Here is a 22,474-nt window from a genome sequence, read left to right as displayed (position 1 = left end):
CATATTGCCCCCAACAATCTGAGATTCTCATTTTACCAACCTCAGAAGGATGGAAGACTGAGTCAACCTTGAGCCTGGTGAATTCGAACTGCCAAATTGCAGTCAGCCAGTAGTCAGCAGAAGTAGCCTGCAATACTGCATTGTAAACACTGTGCCAGCACAGCTCATAAATAAATGCTGGTTTTTTGCAAAACTATTATAAAACGTGGTCATGTGACTGCTGGGGTGAATCTGGATTGTAAATACCTCGGAGGTATGTCTGCAAGAACTTCAAATGGTCACTAAACAACTGATCATAAGTTGAGGACTATATGTATTTTTAAAATGGACTTTAATTTAAAAAAAAAAAATAGGTAGGGCAAAGACCTAATTCCATACTTTCTGTAAACTGATAACAAGCTACATAAATTCTTCCAATGTTGTTGAATTCTTGTTAACATCAGACCATTCAAACAGATTAATGGTAGAGTAATAGGAGCCACAATTCCAGATTTTCAAGTTGTCCATCCCTGGGTTTCAGAAGCCTTCTTCCCATCAGTTGATCTTGAGTTTTTCTAACATATTATTATTTATTACAACCTTCCTAGGTTTCTATTACAGCATATATTTTTATGTTACGGTTGTGTTCCTTTATGCTGCCTAGATTTCCTGTATCTGAGAGGAAGAATAAAAATATAATCAAATAAAACATTAAATTCTGTCTCTAAATCACAGATTTCCTGCCTCTGAAAAGAATGCGGCAACTCTTTTGGGTCCAGGCCCTGATTCACTCAAGGCAGTTTTGACATCAACTGCTCTCCCAGCTTTATTCTCAGTCTGCCAAGAGGACTTGTGTTGTAATGGAGGAAGTTGCCACCAGATTAATCTTCCTGATGGTGTGACCTCATTTCGATGTGACTGCGCTCTTCATTTCACTGGGCGTTTCTGTGAAAAAGGTAAATGTTTCTCTTTTGGCACCCAATTTGGCTTAGAATAGTGTTTCACCTATTTTTCAGATTAATTCCTAAGATTTTGACCTTTATATATTACTATCTGTATTAATACATAAATACAAACACAAAACACTCAGGTCAAAAATGTCTACAACATACTGGAAATTCACATGCCATCCCTTCTGCTCCTAAAACAGAAAGCATTTCTTAACAGAGAGAAAATATTATAGAAAATATATAGAATATTATGTAAACATCATTACCATGTTTTATAAGATTTCTAAAAGACTTTGGAATATTTAATTTTTAATAGAGCTTGGCTCATTATTCTTATGCATGTTTGACAAAACTGTCCCCAGCTTACTTTGTTTACTATATCTTGTTCTATTACAGAATTTGTACATGAATGTGGGGGAAATTTGTGTGTGTCAGCATGAAAAGAAAGTATGTTGTTTGTTTGTTATGTTGGAAGTGTCTATCTCTTTCTTGAATCTCATTAAGAAGCGCACATGGGGTAAATGTGACTGCTTATACAATTTTGTCCTAAGTGTTTGCCTTATACTCACATACTGTATATCAGGGCTGTCAAACTCCTGGCCCGTGGACCGGATGCGTCATGAGCTGAGCATGCCCACGCCTGGTTTAGCGAAGGGGGGAAAGCCCCAATATATCACATGACAACGCCGTGACGATGTGAGTTTGACACCCCTACTGTATATCATTGAGTTGGGGAAAAAGAGTTATACAGCAAGCAATATTTTCTGAGAAATTAGAAAGTAGTTTGGGGATTTTTTTTTTATTCTTATGATATTTTGGGATTAACAGGCTTCCTCATCTCTGTTTAGGAACTAACGAAAAATATTGATTGGTTGACAGAGATGGATGACTGATAGATGACTGTTGAGAGGGCGGAGTGGGAGGGAGAAGGAGACAGATGATAGATAGATAAATAGATAGATAGATAGATAGATAGATAGATGGATGGATGGATGGATGGATGGATGGATGGATGGATGGATGGATGGATGGATGGATGGATGGATAGATATTGTAGTTAGATAGATAGATGATAGATAGATAGATAGATAGATAGATAGATAGATAGATAGATAGATAGATAGATAGATAGATAGATAGATAGATAGATAATGATGATAGATGGATGGATGGATGGATGGATGGAGAGAGAGAGAGAGAGAGAGAGAGAGAGAGAGAGCTAGATGATAGAGATAGATGGATGGATGGATGGATGGATAGATAGATAGATAGACAGACAGACAGACAGACAGACAGACAGACAGACAGACAGACAGACAGACAGACAGATATAATCAAGATTATAAGTTTCTATATCAGGAAACTGTTTCCATCATAACTAAGGAGACGCTTATGGAAAGCCCAGAAACAGAACTTGTGTGCAGTAACTTTCTTCCCTTCTGGTTCTCCAATAACTTTTCTTCAACCACTTCATGAAAAACAATTTGCTTAACAAATTCTTTCCAAGGAAAAGGCAAGGATTCCAAGGAGAATTCCAAGGATATTGCCATGAATAGTGTGTGACAGTCTTGTACCTTAGTTATGGGGGTGGGGGGCAAGGATATATGTAAAGGTTCCATACTTTACTGTGCAATAATGTTTTCTGTGGCTTTGGACTTTCCTGGTTGCTCCTACTTCCATTAAAGCACAAGACAAGAGATTGTAAGAAAACTTCCTTTACTGGTTTTTTAGTATCACTGTTTGTCATAGATAAGGAGGGGACCTACTCTTGAGAAATTATTGGAGAATCTCTCCAAAACTTTAACCTTAGACTGTCTACTGTCAACCTCACCCCATTCCTAAGAGGTCTTTAAGGGGCATGCATAAGCACACCAGCATGCCTACCATCCCTGTCCTAATATTCCCTTTTATTTATATCTATACGTGAGACCTTAGGACTCCATAAGTTCACTTCAACTTCATGTTGCCCCATTTGTAGGCCCAAGTTCAATGTAGCCTCCACAAAGGAGTACAAATTGAACAAAGAAGCTCCTATTATAAGTACTTTGCTTATATATGTGGTAAAAGCAGTTTTATCTCTTTAATCCTGTCTTGCAGGAGAAGGAAATGCTATATCTTTCAATAATTTGGGGATGATTAAGATGGGTGTGTGTGTGTCAGAAATCTACTAATGATTTACAGTAAGGAAATTATTTTTATTTATTCCTGAATAAATAGCAAAGCCTTCCATACTATTCATGTGTCACTCTCTCCTTGCTATTATTTAAATGGTTACATGGTTAAACATGCCTTTTCCAATGGTATGAAACAAAATTACTTAAGTTTTCTGTCCACATTGAGTTATCATGAGCAAACAGGATTTAATAACTTTGGACCTTAAAACAAATGAAATTCGCAGTTATCCTTATGGAAGATATAAACCTTCTAAACCAAATCCGTCAATATCTATTGTTTTCTGTATATTCAGTTGTAAACATTTTATCCACTTAGTTCCCATAAACTTGCATTTCTTCGATATGTTTGGTGCTTCAATTAAATGACTCTGAGCAGCAAAAATACATTCCCTTTATTGATGCTGGATAATATCCATTACAATTATTGAGAATTACTAGTGTGTAGCAAAATGAAAGAGTATCCATATTATAATTAAACTCTAATACCCTTCTAATAGACTTTCTATTGTATGAAATAAGGACATGGCAACCAGAGCCAAAAATGCACTTGCCAGATTGTCAATATATCTGAAACTAATAGAAACCAAGCTGGCAAAGCAGACCAAAAGTAGGTCATTATATTGTATGTGAATCCAATAAATGACTAGGCTAGAAATGATTGGTCCTAGTTAATGAGGCCTCAGCTTTCAGAAAGTATTAATTTTTAAAATCCCTTTCCCATGTTTGTGATAGATTAAATAGCATTTGTGTGTTTCAAATTGCAGTGGGTGAAGAACTGATCTGTGGGATTACATTTTACACAATGGTGTAATAAGTACCCGGATGTTAGGGACGTGTGCCAGAGAATAGAAAGGGGCATTTAAGATTTGGTTGTAACTAGCTTTTCTTGAAAAACTAGATTTTGAAAAGCAATTAAGAGTTTCAACACCCTATCTCTGAAGTGTCCAGTCTATTTTATATTCATATATATTCAGTCTATATTCTTGCTATAAATATGGCTTGTCTAGATTCTTCTTCCCATAGGGAATTAATTCCCTAAATGCCTCTAAAGCAGGGGTGTCAAACTCGCGGCCTGCAGGTCGGATGCGTCACATGCTGGCCATGCCCTCGCCCGGTTTAGCGAAGGGGAAAAAAGTCATGACACATCATGTGACGACGCTATGATGACGTGAGTTTGACACCCCTGCTCTAAAGAAATTAATTTATGAAACCTCAGAAAATCATAGCACTAAACTACACTAAATTGGACTGTGTTTATTTGATTGACACTAGACTATACTGTAAAGTGTAAAGATGATGACCTTGACAGGTCATTTGTGTTTATTTGCTCACCACTACATTGTACTGGACACAGGTACAATGTGAGGATGGCTTTGACAAAGAGAGGGAAGAACAAAAAGAGAAATATTAAGTCCAAATAATGGGGTAGAATTATAAAAATTAGAAAAACATTTCAGATAGACACTCCCACTGGAATATAAAAGACGAGGGGAAGCCCTATCAGACTTCCAAGGTAATGTTATTATAGCCAACAAAAATTAAATTAAATTAAATTAAATTAATTTAAATTAAATAAATCTTGCTTTAAATTAAATTAAAGCAAAACAAAACAAAACAAAGGAGAATATTTGTACCTCAGGGTTGAAATGAGGGACCCTTGGTGTTCTCTGAGTTTGCTTGTTTTCTTGCAGACATTGCATTACCCCAGGGGTGTCAAACTGGCGGCCCACAGGCCAGATGTGTCACATGCAGGCCACACCCACCCCAGTTCCGCAAAGGGAAAAAACATTGCGATACGTCACAGGATGGCAATGTGACACTGCGAGTTTGATACCTGTGCATTACCCTAACTAAGTAACATAATCAGTGCTAGATAAAAGTGCTAGGCAACATCATCTAGCACTGATGATGTTACCTGGTTAGGGTAATGAAACGTCTACAAGAAAACAAGCAAGTTCAGAGAGCACCGAGGACCTCTCACTATAGTCAATCTATAAAGTATTTTTTAGTCTTCCATGTAGCCTTTTTTTTTTTTTAATCTGATCTGCCTGGTAGGGTTGATAATACTAGGAACTTCTTCTGAGTTTGTTTAAGCTCCCCATACCCTGGGGTGCACATTTCAGTCCCATTGTATGGGAACCTCTTCCTTTACTGGTGCTTCTTGAGTGATTGTATGATGAAGCCTTAGTGGCGCAGCAGACTAAAGCACTGTTAAGTAACACCAGCTGCCTGCAATTACTGCAAGTTCAAATCTCACCAGGCTCAAGGTTGACTCAGCCTTCCATCCTTTCGAGGTAGGTAAAATGAGGACCCGGTTTGTGGGGGCAATAAGCTGACTTTGTATAAAAAAGAACACCGCTTAGGAGGGGCCAAAAGCCCTACTAAGAAGGTATATACAAAAATATGAAGGTTATTGCTTAATGCACGGTAAGCGGCCCAGAGTCTCTGGAAAAGGGTGGGATATAAATCGAACCGATAAATAAATAAATAAATAAATAAATAAATAAATAAATAAATACATAAATAAATACATACATACATACATACATACATACATACATACATACATACATACATAAATAAATAAGCAATATCACATATGACAATGTGGAGCTTCCAGCTTTGGGTTACAAAAACCCAGATGATCGCCAGAAATCACAGAAAGGAAAGGAATATCTAACTTTTGGGGTCATTTGCTGGTCATTTGGATTTTTCCACTCCCAAAATGCCATCCAGTTTTGTGAATATTTCTTCTGAGAAAAAAAAAAATCTAGAAAAATAGGATGCTAGATCTGAAAATCACCTGCTAATTCGGATGGTAAAATGACCTGGATTTTGAACAATCTTCACATCCCAAGTATGTATGTATGTATATATGTAGCCATAAACCCACTCTGTGGTTTATGGCTACAGTATCAGTATCAATTGTAGTTTAGTTTAAACTATGGTTAAAGAAACAGTGACTTAGCAGAACATGCAAGTCAGGTTATATTGTGATTATCTTTAAGTGGGCAGCTTCTCACACCACAACATTCAAATAGATCTCATTTTACATTCTTTTTGTGGTTTAAGTATATTCATAGGGACCAACTGACCTTTGTAACCTATTAGCTTCCTAATTAGATATTAGGAATTAGATCATTGTAACCTATTAGATAATGTAACCAATATCCAGTAAGTTATGGAGCTTCTTCCCCAAGATGCTTCAGAAAATTTTGGAAAGAAAAACAAGGTCCAGATTGTTAACAATTTCAGATATTTATAAGAAATGAAACAGTATGTGAAAAATCTAATTATGATTTCTGTAATTGGGCAAACTCAAAATGAACTCCCATAACTTCAAATCCTATAATTCTCTTATTAGTTGGGGAATACAAGAATCATCTCCAACCTGTTGGGCACCAACTTGGGAAAAAAAGCTGGCTGCAATATAGCAGTCTTCATTCTTTGGCTTCCTTTTAGAAAGCAAAACATGATTTCATTTCAAATTTACTTTTGAGAGTATAGGAAATATAGAGTTCCTTTTATTTTTCTCCTTTCAAAAAAGCCATCTTGGTAGTTTTCAGCTTATCAGAAAACTTATCATTGCTAATTAGGAATGGACACTTGGGATATATATATAAAAAATCTTTCTGCTTTTACAATGGAGATTGAAAAATGTAATTCACTTAATAACCTCCTTCTGCTCATCAGAGTTAAATGATTTGGAAATAAATACTATCCTTGGCTTTCTGTTTATTGTTTTACATGCTGTAACAGCTTGTCTGGTCCCTAAAGAGAAAATATCTTTGGTCTAAAGTGTAATACTGATATTCATTTGCATGCACGAGTCCCTTCCCCCCCTCCCCCCCAATCCACTTCAGAGAAATCTCAGAAAGTAGCAGATGGTGTAAATAAGATTAAACACCAAGACATCTTCAGGATTTTGGTATTATTATTATTCCATATCAAAGGGGGAACGCGATTCTAAAAGTCTACCCTCCTGCACTTTGGATGGTCAGGTTTAACATCAGAGGCTGGCCTCATGTGGTGGTGATGGTATTTCAGGAATGGAAATAGTGTGAAAAAGTCCATGTTCTGTGCTACTTTGTCACATTTGTATTTGTGAATGATTAACTGCTGAACTGGATTTTTTCCCCCATTCAGACAAGAGTTAAGATGTGTCAATGAGTTTATTGCTGCTGTAGTCCATTTCCCCATAGAGTATTGGCAGGGTTTGCAAAATACACAAGCCATGGTTTACTTAATCATAGCCTATTGGCCCAGTTAGCTGTGTTTGCGCATGCACCATTTATTTATTTATTTATTTATTTATTTATTTATTTATTTATTTATTTATTTATTTATTTATTTATTTTTATTCATTTATTTGTGGAGGTTATATCGCCGCCTATTTGCACATGGCAACTCAAGGCAGCTTACAGAATATTTAGTTTAGTTTAGTTTAGTTTATTTGATTTGTATACCGCCCTACTCCCGAAGGACTCAGGGCGGTGAACAGCCAAACAATAAAATACATAGATACAAAAAAATTAAAAACCAGATAAAATCAAATTAAATCATTTTGGCCCAGACAGATTAAAACACCCCAATAATTTAAAAACAGATTAAAATTTACATATTTAAAAAAGGGAAGAGATTAGGCCAAGCCCGCCTGATGGAATAAAAAGGTCTTCACAGCGCAGCGGAAGGTGCGCAGATCCAGGATCCTCTGTATCTCTGGGGGGAGCTCATTCCAGATGGTAGGTGCCCCCACAGAGAAGGCTCTCCCCCTAAGGGTCGCCAGCCGACACTGTTTGGCTGACGGCACCCGGAGGAGTCCCTCTCTATGAGAGCGTACTGGCCGGTGGGAGGCTATTGGTGGTAGTAGGCGGTCCCGTAGATAAATATAAAACCTCATATAAAAACAATAAAACTGATAAAAGAAGATCATATAATAAATAAATATAATAAAATCACACACACCCCACCCCAGCAACAGCACCTCACACGAGCCATTTAATGGGCTCCATCCTGTTCTGGGTTCCCACTAAATCTTCAGCTGGCCAGATGATCTGAGCTCAACTCTCCAAGCCAACCCCAGAGTACCTTGGCACTGGCCCAGATTGTGAATCAAAATCTGTAGCCCTATCAGTTGGGCTGTGCTATTTAAAAGGTGTTCTAAAGATTCTCCATCGAACAGTTTCTCATTTTTTGGCAAGACGGGACTGGAATTATCCCCCAACATCTTGCCATATTAAAGCTGTTCCAATATGCAGAATGACTTTATTTAAGCAAGGCAGCTGCAAGGTGAGCAGACATAGGGAGTTCATGTGTATGTAGATTGGGCCTTCTTGACTGGCATATAAAACTGTTATGCTAAGAAGCTGCTTTCTTTTGTGCTCTGGGTTGTGCTTCTTGCCCCTTCTACACAACTCGCTTTGCCTTTGATGGTTGCATGTAGGCAGATGGATGCCTGCTACAGTAAAGTTCAATGTGACAGATTTCATTTATCAATGCTGGTGCTGCAGGGGAAAGCATACATGAGTGATTATTAATTGTCGGATTAACATTTTTAAACAGGTGCAATGTTTTTAGGGTATTTTTTTTTTCCTGGAACAGGCCTATTTAAATGCTATAAATCAAGCTTGGGGAAGTGTTTGCATGCTTTCTTATCTACAGCTATTAGGGATTCACCCAAAATATTAACTCCTTGCTCAGACCTAAATTTTCTTCCTTTTAAGGTTGTAAACTACCCAGAGTCTTGTGGTGTCAGGCAGCCTCTAAATGTTGTGGTGATGATAATGATGATGATGATGATGATGATGATGATGATGATGATGATGATGACGATGATGATATCCATTCAATTGTGCCTGACTCATCAATAAATAATATGGGAATTAATTGCTTCAGATATTTAGATGGTGACTGAGAAGTATATTTAATATAAAAGCATTTTGCAGATTTAATGAATAACTCTGTTCATTCTAAAACACTTGAATGAAATAAAGAGGTCAACCTCTTGTTAAAATACTTCAGGATTACATTATTCATTTTGTAGATAATTCTGTATCCAATTCTTTATAAATAAGTCCCAGTGAACCCGGTGGAGTGAGTCTTGAGTAAACCATGTACCACATTTATACTCTATCCAAGTCCAGTAGGAATTAGAAAGCATATGGTTGCAATCTTATGTAACTTACACCAGGAATAAATGAGTCTGAAATTTATTTCAAGTAGACTTAACGATATGATTAAGATAGGGAAATCTGGAATAGGCCCTGTTCCAAATTCCCCTCCATTACTGGGCATTTGGGCTTCCCAAATAAATAATACAATAACATTTTTTAAAAATATAAAAATCTATGTGTTGAATTCTAGTAAAGCTAAGGGAGTTTGGAAAGAGTTTTTAGGGGAAGCCCAATGCTGACATCTTTTGTTTATGTCAGAGGTCTTCAAACTTGGCAGCTTTAAGACTTGTGGACTTCAACTCCCAGAATTCTCCAGCCAAGTCTTAAAGCTGCCAAGTTTGGGGACCCCTGGTTTATGTGATTATTTCAGTTATCTGAAGTGTCCCGATCTAAATCCTCTGTCACTGTAAATTTCTAGTGCCTTGTGAAGGAAGGGCTGAGGATAGTTTTGCTGATTATTATTTTTTCTTGGTCCTGATATTAATTTTTGTAGGTGTTCCTGGCTGAAGTTGTACTCTTTTGCTTTAATTTTCTAATTTTAGTCTATTCACTACCATCTTCTGCTTTTAACTATTTTATATGCTTGCTAAGAGTTGACACTGACTTAGAAACATAGAAAACTGATGGCAGGAAAAGACCCAGTGGTCCATCAAATCTGCCCTTTAATTTAACTCTCAATCAATCAATCAATCAATCACTGTTTTCCCTTCATTTTTTCTTCTTCTTCATTTCTTACAACAAATGATCTGGTAAAGAATTAGAAAGGGAATCCTGAACAGTACATTTGGAGACAGCCCGGATGCTTCATGCAAAAGTTTGATCCTGCTTATGGATATTTCTGTGCCCATTCGGGTGGAACATCTGTGGTCTCTGGATGTTGCTTCATCATAGTTCTCACCCTTAGCTCTACAGTATTGACTGGGAAATACATATAACTGTTTAGAAGCATCCAAAGAGCCTTAAGTCTGGTATGGTCTGTTTTGACTGTTTAGTCTGAACAAAAAGTAGAATATTTTAATTTGATGCCACATCTTCTGTTGTTTCTCACCATTAGCAATGCTGGCTGGGACTGTTGGAATCTACAGTTCAGCAACAAATCAAAGGACTACATTGTAGGAGAAAAGGTAGATTTTTTTTTCTTGAACTTCTATACCGCCCTTCTCCCAAAGGACTCAGGGTGGTGTACAGCCATATTAAAACACATATAAACCACAAAATTTAAGAACAATTTAAAAACAAATATATAAAATTTGGCCCACGAAATTAAAAACTAAAAACACCCAATTTAAAAATTCCTATTAGGCCAGCCTGGCTTGTTGGAATAAAAGAGTCTTCAGGGCGCGGCGAAAGGTATGCAGGTCGGGGATCATATGAACCTCTAGGGGCAACCCTTCGTATGATCATATGAACCTCTAGGGGCAACCCTTCCAGAGGGCTGGTACCCCCACAGAGAAGGCTCTCCCCCTGGGTGTTGCCAGTCGACATTGTTTGGCCAACGGCACCCTGAGGAGCCCCTCTCTGTGGGAGCATATTGGCCAGTGGGAGGCTATCGGCGGCAGAAGGCGATCTCGTATATACCCTGGTCCTAAGCCATGGAGCGCTTTAAAGGTGGTAACCAACACCTTGAATCTCACCCGGAAGACCACTGGGAGCCAGTGCAGTTTGCGCAGGAGAGGTGTTACATGGGTCGCCTCCATAATCACCCGCGCAGCCGCATTCTGGACCAGTTGGAGCCTCTGAGTGCTCTTCAAGGGGAGCCCCATGTAGAGAGCATTATAGTAGTCCAGACGGGACATGATGAGGGCATGAGTGACCGTGCGCAGGGCATCCCGGTCCAGAAAGGGATGCAACTGGCGTATCAAGTGAACCTGATAAAAAGCTCCCCTGGCCACGGCCGTCATATGATCTTCCAAAGACAGCCGTGCATCCAGAAGAACACCCAAGTTGCGAGCCCTCTCTGAGGGGCCAAGACCTTGCCCCCAATACTCAGCGATGGAACCAGCTGACTATACCGGGACGCCGGGAGCCACAGCCACTCAGTCTTGGAAGGGTTGAGTCTGAGCTTGTTTTTCCCCATCCAGATCTGCACGGCCTCCAGGCACTGGGACATCACGTCAAGGGCATCATTGGGATGGTCCGATTTCAGAGATTACTCTCTGAAATAGCAAAATATATTAAAGGCAGGGGTGAAATGCTCCTGGTTTGGACTGGATCACCCAATCCGGTAGTGATGGAGGCAGGTGGTTCGGACAACCGGTAGCAAAAATCCCTGCCCCCCAACCCCCATGCCCAGCTGAGCCTCACAATCATCAGAGGCTTTTTTTAACTTTTAAAAGCATTTTTTCTACAACCTCTTCGGCCGAAAAAATGTTTTTAAAAGTATTAAAAAAAAGCCTCTGATGATTGCGCGGCTCAGCTGGGATCATCAAAGGCTTTTAAAAGAAAAAAAACCCTTTTTTCTTTTAAATGCCTCTGACGATCCAAGCTGAGTTGCCTGATCAGCAGAGACTTTTTTTCTTTTAAATGCCTCTAACGATCAGGCAACTCTGCTTGGATCGTCAGAGGCATTTAAAAGAAAAAAAGGGTTTTTTTCTTTTAAATGCCTCTGATAATCCAAGCTGAGTTGCCTGATCATCAGAGGCATTTAAAAGAAAAAAAGTCTCTGCCGATCAGGCAACTCAGCTGGGATCGTCAGAGGCTTTTGAAAGCATTTTTTACAACCTGTTCACCGAAGAGGTTGTAGAAAAAATGGTTTTAAAAGTAAAAAAAAAAAAATTGGCCACGCCCACCCAGTCATATTACCCCCCCCACCAAGCCATGCCCACAGAACCGGTAGTAACAAATTTTAGATTTCACCACTGATTAAAGGCTGAGAAATTGTGATGCCAGAATGAAATAATGACTCTATCAGCCTGGCAGAATAAGCACCAAAATAATCTGAAACACAGATTTAGAGGAGTATTATGCAAAAGCAGAATGATTCAGTGGTGTAAAGATATGCCTGTGTAGCAGTGGTGGGTTGCCCCCGGTTCGAACTGGTTTGCAAGAACTGGTAGTAAAACCGGTGGGAGGCCCCATCCACCGCCCCAGATGTCATCATCAGTGATCTGCACATGCGCAGAAATAAGGCGCATGCGCTCGCTTCACTCGCACATGTGCGCAATCCCCATTGCGAACTGATAGTAAAGGTAAGTAGAACCCATCCCTGCTGTGTAGGGGGTCTAAGAGGAAAGCTGTTTAAAGAAACCCATGTCACTTTTAAGAGTTAAAATACTTTTTAGCGTTTTAAGTACCATCTGAATCATTGAAATATATCTTTACAAACAGTTGCATAAGTCAAAATAAGAATCCCAAAAGATGAGTGAATGTGGGCATTGTTGCCTTTAATATAACATTGAAATTACCAACACATTTCAAAATTTAGAATGAGCACCAATAGAAGAAGTAGCAGAACAAATAGCGGCCATGGGAGCATGCACTGAGTTCTTACAAATTTATTCATTTGTTGATTTATTTAACCTTTTAAAAAGGAAGTCCCTTGGCTTTATATAGGCTTTGGGAAAGCAATAAGCCCAGATGATAAAGAGATATCTTGCTAGTTACTAAATGATCCCAGCTCTTTGGAGTCTGGCTTAAACTGAAAAGGCTATTCTGTATAAGGACAAATTAAGATCACGTTATAAATTATATATTTTCCTGTTCACGTTTTGGCTATTATTACTCCTCTTGCTGTTCCAGTACTTCTTGTAAGTAGCACACAGGGACACTTACGTATTCCAGCAAACCTTCTTTGATACCGTATGACATAACAAAAATGCACTGTTAGCTTTTTTTTCCTTGTACCTGCTTTCTAAACAGTTTTAAGATTCATAATGATATTTTCATGATCTCCATCCTGAATTTTGATATTAATTTATTCTCAACTACCTCTACTGAGTTTTGTTCCTGACACTTACTTAGATCTTCATCAACACGGCTTCTTTTATTTGTTGCATAGAACAAATTCAGGAAACCTGAGAGCCGGAATGTTATCCACTTAGTGTATACAGCCAATTGCTACATAAATAATTTAAAAGGGAAAAAAATATTTGCAAATATCAGAACAATTGTTGGCATACTTGCCACAAATAGGCACTCTCGAGGTCTTTAGTTAAGGAAGAAGGAGTTTTCAGACAAATTCTTCATGCAAGGAATAAAAGACTTAACCAATTGAAAGACATTTCTGTTTACTTGTTTGTTTGTTTGTTTATCAACTTTTTTTACTGCCCATCTCACTGTGAGGTGATTATTTTTCAATTAGTATTTGTTAACTAAACTAAACCAATCAAAGCTACCTATGTGATTTAGGTCTGTAGTTGACTACTTTTTTAACGAAATAATGATCATTTATTCAATGTACAAATATAATCAAAATCATAAGGAAAAAATAGAAAAAACCAAGTTGTAAATACAGTTGAGCTTACAAGCACTGTAAAATTGATCTCCAAATATTGAACATGACACTGATATAAATCTACATATCAAAATATATCAATTTGACAAATTGAATTACTTTTAAAATAGACCAATAGTAGAATGAGATTACTGTATTTACTAGATACGACTAGATAACTATAATTTATAAATTATAAATGGAGAAAAAACAATCAATTCTGTCTGACTGAAAAATGTAATCTAGAAAATCAGAAAAAACATAAGGAAAATTTAAATGTTACAATATTATGATAGAAGAAACATAAATCATGAATGTAGTTCAGCCCTGTTTGTAAGATTATAATCCATAAATAGTTTGAGTTGAATTCTATGTCTCTGCATGTGTCAACTACTGTTCAGTGATCACTAGAGTCTTATACAGTATTTTCATATTTTTTTCTTCTCTACCAAAGTGCTTCAGATACAATGAAGATGGAAAGAAAAGTGTTCAGGAACTATAAATTGTTAGGAAAATCATAAGACAGAGTTGCCCTATCTGGGAGGTGGGTGGCATGTAAATTTAATAAATAAGAATGGTAAAAAAGCAGAATACCAAAGGTCATCACATCTGAAGTATTTGCTTTTCACATACATGAAATTAGTGCTGAAAATGTTTTCTTGGTTCCTGAGAACCAAATAATAATACAACAATAATTTCCTAATAATACAATAATTTACTTTCAGTGTCTAACATACAGTGCATTGTCTAAGTGACCATTAAAGAATTGTGGACTTCAGCAGCTCAGTATTTTACCCTTCCTTCCTTCCTTCCTTCCTTCCTTCCTTCCTTCCTTCCTTCCTTCCTTCCTTCCTTCCTTCCTTCCTTCCTTCCTTCCTTCTTGGTTTGCCATATCTGGATTGGCAAATTTGCTTGAGCAAACCTTACACTGTAAACTGATTAAGGGCATACAACATTTAAGTTCCCATCTTCAAATGTTTGTAATGCTCATGCAGATATAGCATAACTGTGGTACCACCTTGATACCGATGAGAGCCAGAAACTCAAAAAATCAGTATGAATAAATTTAATTAGAAAAGGAAACTAGTCACTGATGACAATACAGTTTTTTTAAATTTGCATTTAGAAGGAAAGATTTTGTTATCCACATGATGGCAAGAATTTAGCAAAAATTTCTGACCTGGGACTTTGAAGCAATGGAGTCAAAAGAAAATGCATATTATTATTATAGTTCATTGCACAACCAGCCAGATGTTTAGACCAAATTTGGCATTTTAATCCACCTATCAAGTCCTTCCCAAAGACATGAAATCAGCAGATGTTCTTGTTTGATGATATTAATAGTATTATTACTATTATTTTTATTACTAGTATTACTATATTATAGTTTGTCATACAGTCAGCCAGATGTTCAAACCGGAAGTGGCATTTTTGTCCGCCTACTGAGTCCTTCCCAAGGACCTAGGGTAAGCAGATGTAGACATTTGATGGTGTTACAGATAGTTCGTTGCATTGTCAAACAAATGTTTAGACTGGATTTGGCATTTCTGTCCACCTATCAAGTTCCATTATTATCAGGGGTGAAATCCAGCGGGTTTTGACAGGTTCTGGAGAACCGGTAGCGGAAATTTTGAGTAGTTCGGAAAACCGGCAAATGCCACCTCTGGCTGGCCCCAGAGTGGAATGGGAATGGAGATTTTGCAATGTCTTTCCCCCAGGAGTGGGGAAGGAATGGAGATTTGGCAGTATCCTTCCCCTGGAGTGGGGTGGGCATGGAGATTTTGCAGTATCCTTCCCCTGCCACACCCACCAAGCCACGCCCACATAATCGGTATGGAAAAAAATTAGATTTCACCCCTATTATCATTTAAAAAACCACATTTGAATGCATGGAAGATTCATCTTTTTCCTCCTCCTCCCCCCACTTTAAAAATCTCTTTACACAGCTGAATATTGAAGATCTGCTCCACTTGCAATGTTGCCATGCTTGGGAGATGGAAAAGGAGGACCAAGTGCTGTGGTAATCAAAGAGTGTTTAGGTTGGCTGAGCACATTCTAACAAATGCTGCCTTAAGTGGAAACACGTTACTACAGTCAAAAATTGACAGTTTGGGATTGAAGTAATCCAATTATTTGAGAGGGCAGAGGGAGAACAGGATAGTTATATTAGCTGGAGAAGATTCTTTCCTCCTCCAGGTAAGTATGCTAATTTTTTTAAAAAACTGGTTTGTTAATAGAGCCAGTGACCTACTCACTTTCCAACTCTGGAGCAATTTATAATTTAAAACATATCCAGTTCTGCAACCTTTACAGAAATAACAACGATACCAGAATTTTTCACCCTCATATAGATATTGAGAATCTCCAGAGAAAGAGATATTTCTTTACTTTGCACTGATTGTGCAATGAACCATTTCACACTAAGATGAAAGACTGTTCAATATATTGTCATTTCCTATCCCCCCATGTTAATCCTAATTTGATGATAATAAATTCATCTGCAGAAATGTTAATACACGTTTGCAAACTGAATGGTAGCATGGTCACTACCTTTGTTTCTGAGATTGGGTCATTTGTTGTTGTTGTTTTTTTTCTATGGGAAATGTCACATTATAAAATATGAATATAATTTTTGGAGCATCTGCATACAAACCCTAACCAAATGATGCCCCAGAGTTAGCTTTCCTCCATAGCAGGGGTGTCAAATTTAAGGCTCGCAGGTCGGATCCAGTCCATGGAGTGCTTAGATCTGGCCCATGGGGCTTGTCAGATGTAAATGCCTTATTCCCTAATGTGTAAATAATGTATATATGGGATATCAGGGGTTAACTTATTCTTTGTTTCCTAATGTATTCATAATTCACCACTCCTACTCTTGGCTCCACCCTTTGTATATATAAGGAGCCACCTTCGCCATTTTCCTTGCTTCTATCTGTGAATATTCAGTGAATATAGAATGCCTACTATAATTAAAGAGAAATATATTTGAATCTCTAACTCTAAATATTATTATTGAGTCTGATCCTAAAAATATTGCAACAAACTGGTAGCAGAGGATGGTTAATTGACTCAATAAATACCTAAAAATGTCTAAGAAAGATAGGCCCAACACCAGGGCCTACAGCAAAGAAATAGAAACTGAACAAGAAATAATCAACGAATCCACAAACGCGATTTCGAGAGAATCCGAAGAATATACCACTGAAGAAGAAGAACTAATAAATGAAAATGATGGCCAGGAAGAAATCGAAATAGAAAACAACGAACTCAGGTCAGAGATACTAAAGATTTTAAAAAGCCAGAAGAATGATGAAAGCCTCATCGCGAACCTCCAAGAAATGCTGAAGAACAGCGGAGCAGCGAGAGAGAAAAACATCGCTAAAGAGAAACCCAAAGACCAAAAAACTGTGAGTGATGTGACTACAGAGAGAGTCGTTATGAAAAAGAAAAGATGTGATCCCGCGCGAAATTTTGAATGGCAGCCATCTTGGTTTCAACAAGCCTCCAAAGTGAGCGAAGCAGAGCCAATCAAAATGCTCAGTTCAAAATTTCTGGCGCCAAAAACGTTATCAGACAACGAAAGTGAAAAGGAGGATTCAAATTCCTCGGAAGAGCCAGAATCAGAAAATGAGAACGACTTAACGAAATCCCAAGTAAGGTCAGCAATGAAGACGCTTTTTGCCGCATTCGGGCCAAAATTAAAAATTTCCAAAGCGCCAACAAAGAAGCAAGCGAACAAGCCGATGCTTCAAGACCTGCACGCTCCCATCCTGACTTCAAGAACGACGACGCCCGAGCCCAGAGAGCCATGTCGATTCCGCCCTACACCGCAGACCGAAGCAAGTGCCAACGCACCCAAAAGAAAGAAAAGAACAGCCGCCGCCATCAGAACTCCTAAGACCGAGCCAGAGACCGACTCGTCTGAAGAGGAACGAAGCGAGCGAGCTGCAATGGAGAGAACCTTCCACGACGACGTCAAAGAAGAAATGAACAACGCGCATGTGCGAAACTACGTAGACGGTCCGGAAAGACTTGAACTGGCCAGAGAACCGCGCAGACTCGTTGCGAGCATTCCCATGCCGTTTTGCAATTTTCTACACTTACGAGACCACGGACTGCCTCAGGTTGTAAGTAATGGACAAAATAATGTGGGTAACTTACCCAATGACTTCCCAAAACTTAGAGTTGATGGCATTAATTTACAAGAATGGTATCAACAGCTTCAGGTTGTCTTTATGAAAGAAAATTTACTATTCTTTATCACTAGTCCCCCAAGAAGACCTTGGACTTTAAAAATAGATTGTTTACACCATAAGGCATTTTTCTTAATAATATCTAGCGTATCTCCTGCAATGTATCATAGCATCAAACCAAACCTAACTGTCTCAGAAATAATTCAATGCATGTTTAATTTGTTTCACAGCGATAGTGTAGCAACCACCACAAGAATGTCTAAGGACTTCTTTTCTTCCAGAGTAAAACCAGGGGTTTCCATAAGTGAGCATTTAATATCTTTAAACAAAATAAGAGCTGAGCTGCATTTGAGGGGGGAAGTGATTTCAGATCAAACAATGAAAAGTGTTATTATCAACTCACTTGATTCATCATGGGATAGTTTTATGTCACACTTAGACACCATCAATCTAGGATATTTGTCAATAGAAAGTCTATCTAACAAATTGATAGCAGAAGACAATTCAAGGAAAAATCGTTATAGCAATCACACAGAACACAAACCTTTTAGGAAGGTAGCTTTTCAAGAAAAATATAATGAAAACTTTAAATGCCACAATTGTGGATCCAGAGAACACAATAGAAGAGATTGCCCCAAAATCTCAAAAGAAAGACATAGGTCAGAATATAGGAATAAATACAATTATAGACAGTCTTCCACAGACAGACATAAATATAGAAGCCCACCAAACTACATAGAAAATAGAGGGGGCAGAGAAAATTCAAAAGAGAGAAAATCTGGTTCACTGAATGGACTAAATAAACAAGATAGCACCAAAACGCAACCAAATGAGAACAATAATTGGATTATTGATTCTGGAGCAACTAATCACACTACTAATAACAAAAATATATTGTCTTCATTTACAGAAGATAAGTTTGTAATAAAAGTAGCCAACCAAGAAAAAGTTCAAGTACTAGGCAGAGGGAATGTGACCTTGCCTGGTCTAGGAAAAATAGAGGGGGTATTGTTAATACCAGAAATACCTCATAACATACTAAGTGTCATAAAATTAAGCAGAGATTCTGACATCAATATAGTTTTCTCAAAGGGAAAAGCAACTTTAGAGAAGAATAAAACTAATGTAGGCACTGTGATGATTAAAGGAGGCCTACCCTATCTGATAACAAAAGAAAGATGGTTACATAATATTGATTCAAATATGGAAGATTGCATTGAGGCAGATGATGAAAATATTAGTAACAGTGACAATGATGAATGCAAAATATCTCATGATCACACAGATACACACAATGAGAAAAAACCAAAAATAGGTAAACCAATACATGACGAGTGTGCTCATATCTTACATAGGAAGTTAGGACATGCAAGTTTTCCTGTAGTACAAAAAATGATTGAACACGCAGAAGGTGTCAAAATAAAAAATTGTGAAAATTATTTGGAATGCTCAGTATGTAAATCTACTAAATTAAAAACTAGTCCCAGGCCAAAAAAATCCACCAGATCAACTAACAAAATTTTTGACTTAGTACACATGGACTTAGTTGGTCCATTAACTCCATCAGTCACTTATAGAAAACGTTACTTCCTAACAATAGTAGACGATTATAGTCGCTATGGTTTTGTTTACACATTAAAACACAAGGATGAAACCTTTCAAAAATTTAAGGAATTTTATAAACGCATAGAAACACAACATAATATCAGAATAAAACAAATCATGACAGATAGGGGATGTGAATTCATGTCTAAGGAATTCTCCCAATGGCTAAAGGATAGAGGGATGTTACATTACACATCTAGTCCATTTTCTGCGTTCCAAAACGGGATTGCAGAGAGAAAAAATTCCACACTACAAACCATGATTAGATGCACATTAGAGGATGCTGGTTTAGGCAAACAATTTTGGTCAGAAGCCCTACATTATTCAAATTACACTCAAAACAGAACCTGGTCCAGTATTGTGAATAAGACACCATATGAGGTGATGTATAATAGGAAACCAAAATTAGCACACATGCACATATTTGGGGTCACTGCAGACGTACACATACCCAAACAATTGAGGAGAAAGGGAGAAAACGTATCCAGAAGATTAAGATTTATGGGATATGAAACTGGCACCAAAGGGTACAGATTCATTGATAATAATAATAAATTTATAGTTTCCAGAACAGCTGTGTTCCATGAACAGGCCAACTGGTCTAAATTACACCTTAATGAAATATTTCCAAACAAATGCAAGGATGTCAAATCTAGTGAGGAAGGGACGATAAAAAGTCAAAATATTGACAGGAGCAAAAACAAAACCAGAACATGGACAAATAGCAAACACAAAATAAAGACAGACACATTAACAAATAAGGAAGCAAGATATTTGCATGACTACCATAGCAAACCAGAAAGAACTATTAGGAACAACAGAAATCAAATGCCAAATAAATACAAAGATTACATAATGCATATGGATGGTGAACAAATAACACCTAATACATATGAGGAAGTATTAAAACTACCTCGTGAGGAAAAAGAAAAATGGGAACTAGCTATGAAAAAGGAGATGGAGAGCTTACAAGGATTAAATGTATTCACACCTGCGATTGCACCCAAAGATAAAACAATTATTGGTACCAGGTGGATTTATAAAATTAAGAATCTAGAAGGAGGCAATACCTTATACAAAGCTAGATTGGTTGCACAAGGTTATGCACAAAAATATCCGGAGGACTATACTGACACATACTCCCCCACAGTAAGGACAGAGAGTGTTAAAACAGCTCTAGTAGTAGCATCCACACTCAATCTTGATGTATTCCAATATGACATACAGACTGCGTACCTACACGCAAAACTAGATAAGGAGATATACGTAAGAGCACCTCACAGTCAATACACTAATAAAAATGAAATTTGGCTATTGAACAAGAGCTTATACGGATTAAAGCAATCTGGCAAAAGATGGTACGATTGCTTGGTAAAAGTACTTAAAACCATGGATTTCAAAGCTACCACTGCTGATAACTGTTTCTTTGTCAAAAAGAGTGATGATCAGGTTGAGTTTGTATTGATTTACGTAGATGATATTTTATATATAGGAAAACACACAGAGAGAAGAGAAATCTTTGTAAACAAGTTAAATGAACATTTCTCGTTGAAATCTCTAGGTAAAATAAACAAATACCTTGGTGTACAAATTAACAAAACTAGAAAGGGTTTCAAACTTACTCAGAAAGATAAGATTATTGAACTTCTAAACAAATGTAATTTAAACAATGCCAAACCCTGCGACACTCCTATGCAAACTGATTTCCTTAGAAATACTATTGAATCTTCCCCTGAATTCAAGGATAATACATTCTATAGATCAGTAATAGGTTCACTTCTTTATATATCTAATTGGACCAGACCAGATATTGCATTACCACTCAATTTATTATCAAGGCACGTTAGTAAACCAACAATGTATCACTGGGAAGCTGTCAAAAGAATTTTAAGATATCTGAAAAGTACATTGGACTTTTGTCTAGTATTAGAACCTAGTGATAACAAAGAACCAAGACTTACATGTTACGCAGATGCGGATTGGGCTGGAGATACATCATGCAGAAAAAGTACCTCTGGTTATATTTTCCTGTTAAATGACTGTCCAGTTTACGGTACACTGGTAAACAAGAATTGGTAGCCACTTCAACCACAGAAGCGGAGTATGTCTGTTTATCTAAAGCTGCAAATAACCTTGTATGGTTTAATGATTTAATTTCAGATGTTTGGAAAAAACCTGCTTTGCCTTTTGTTATGCATGAAGATAATAAAGCGGCCATTGAAATATCTAGATCCGATGCCATTGGACAAAGATCCAGGCATATAGATATAAAATTTAAACATGTGAGACAACTGTCCCAAGATGGATTTATCAAAGCAGTACATTGCGATACCTCTGAACAATTGGCTGACATATTGACGAAGCCTTTACCTTCTAAACAGCACAAATACTTAACTTCCAGAATGTATGTATTATATTGTCCTGAATCTGAATGTAATTGGTGTTGTATAGCGAACCGGCATTTAGAGGGGGATTTGTCAGATGTAAATGCCTTATTCCCTAATGTGTAAATAATGTATATATGGGATATCAGGGGTTAACTTATTCTTTGTTTCCTAATGTATTCATAATTCACCACTCCTACTCTTGGCTCCACCCTTTGTATATATAAGGAGCCACCTTCGCCATTTTCCTTGCTTCTATCTGTGAATATTCAGTGAATATAGAATGCCTACTATAATTAAAGAGAAATATATTTGAATCTCTAACTCTAAATATTATTATTGAGTCTGATCCTAAAAATATTGCAACAGGGCTGTCATGGAAACAGCAAAGGACTGGCCTGCAGTGCCTCTGCCAGCAAAAATGGAGCTCTGTTTCGCTGGCAGAAGGTTGCAGGAGGCCGTCCCAGATGAAAATGGAGATCGGGAACCCGTTTTCCCTAGCAGAGCACTCAGGCCACTACAGGCGCCCCCGACATGAGTGATGTCAAGCTGGCCATGCCCACCCCGGCTACGCCCCCAACCCC

The 22,474-nt window shown here is 37.7% G+C and overlaps 1 protein-coding gene across 1 annotated transcript in view; it reads left to right on the top strand.

Moving 5' to 3' along the window:
• Positions 1 to 22,474, top strand: part of EYS (EGF-like photoreceptor maintenance factor) — a 765,120-nt gene that overhangs the window by 584,804 nt on the left and 157,842 nt on the right. Inside the window, exon 33 of the mRNA XM_087882471.1 lies at positions 715 to 935. Coding sequence (XP_087738597.1) covers positions 715 to 935 — 221 coding nt within the window. The remainder of the gene's footprint in view (positions 1 to 714; positions 936 to 22,474) is intronic.

Source organism: Pantherophis guttatus, chromosome 1 (assembly GCF_059756535.1).
Source record: "Pantherophis guttatus breed Tessera chromosome 1, ASM5975653v1, whole genome shotgun sequence".
In the NCBI taxonomy this organism is placed as follows: Eukaryota; Metazoa; Chordata; class Lepidosauria; order Squamata; family Colubridae; genus Pantherophis; species Pantherophis guttatus.
The sequence above is the reverse complement of the archived record's forward strand: the minus strand, read 5'-3'. Positions and strand labels throughout refer to the sequence as shown.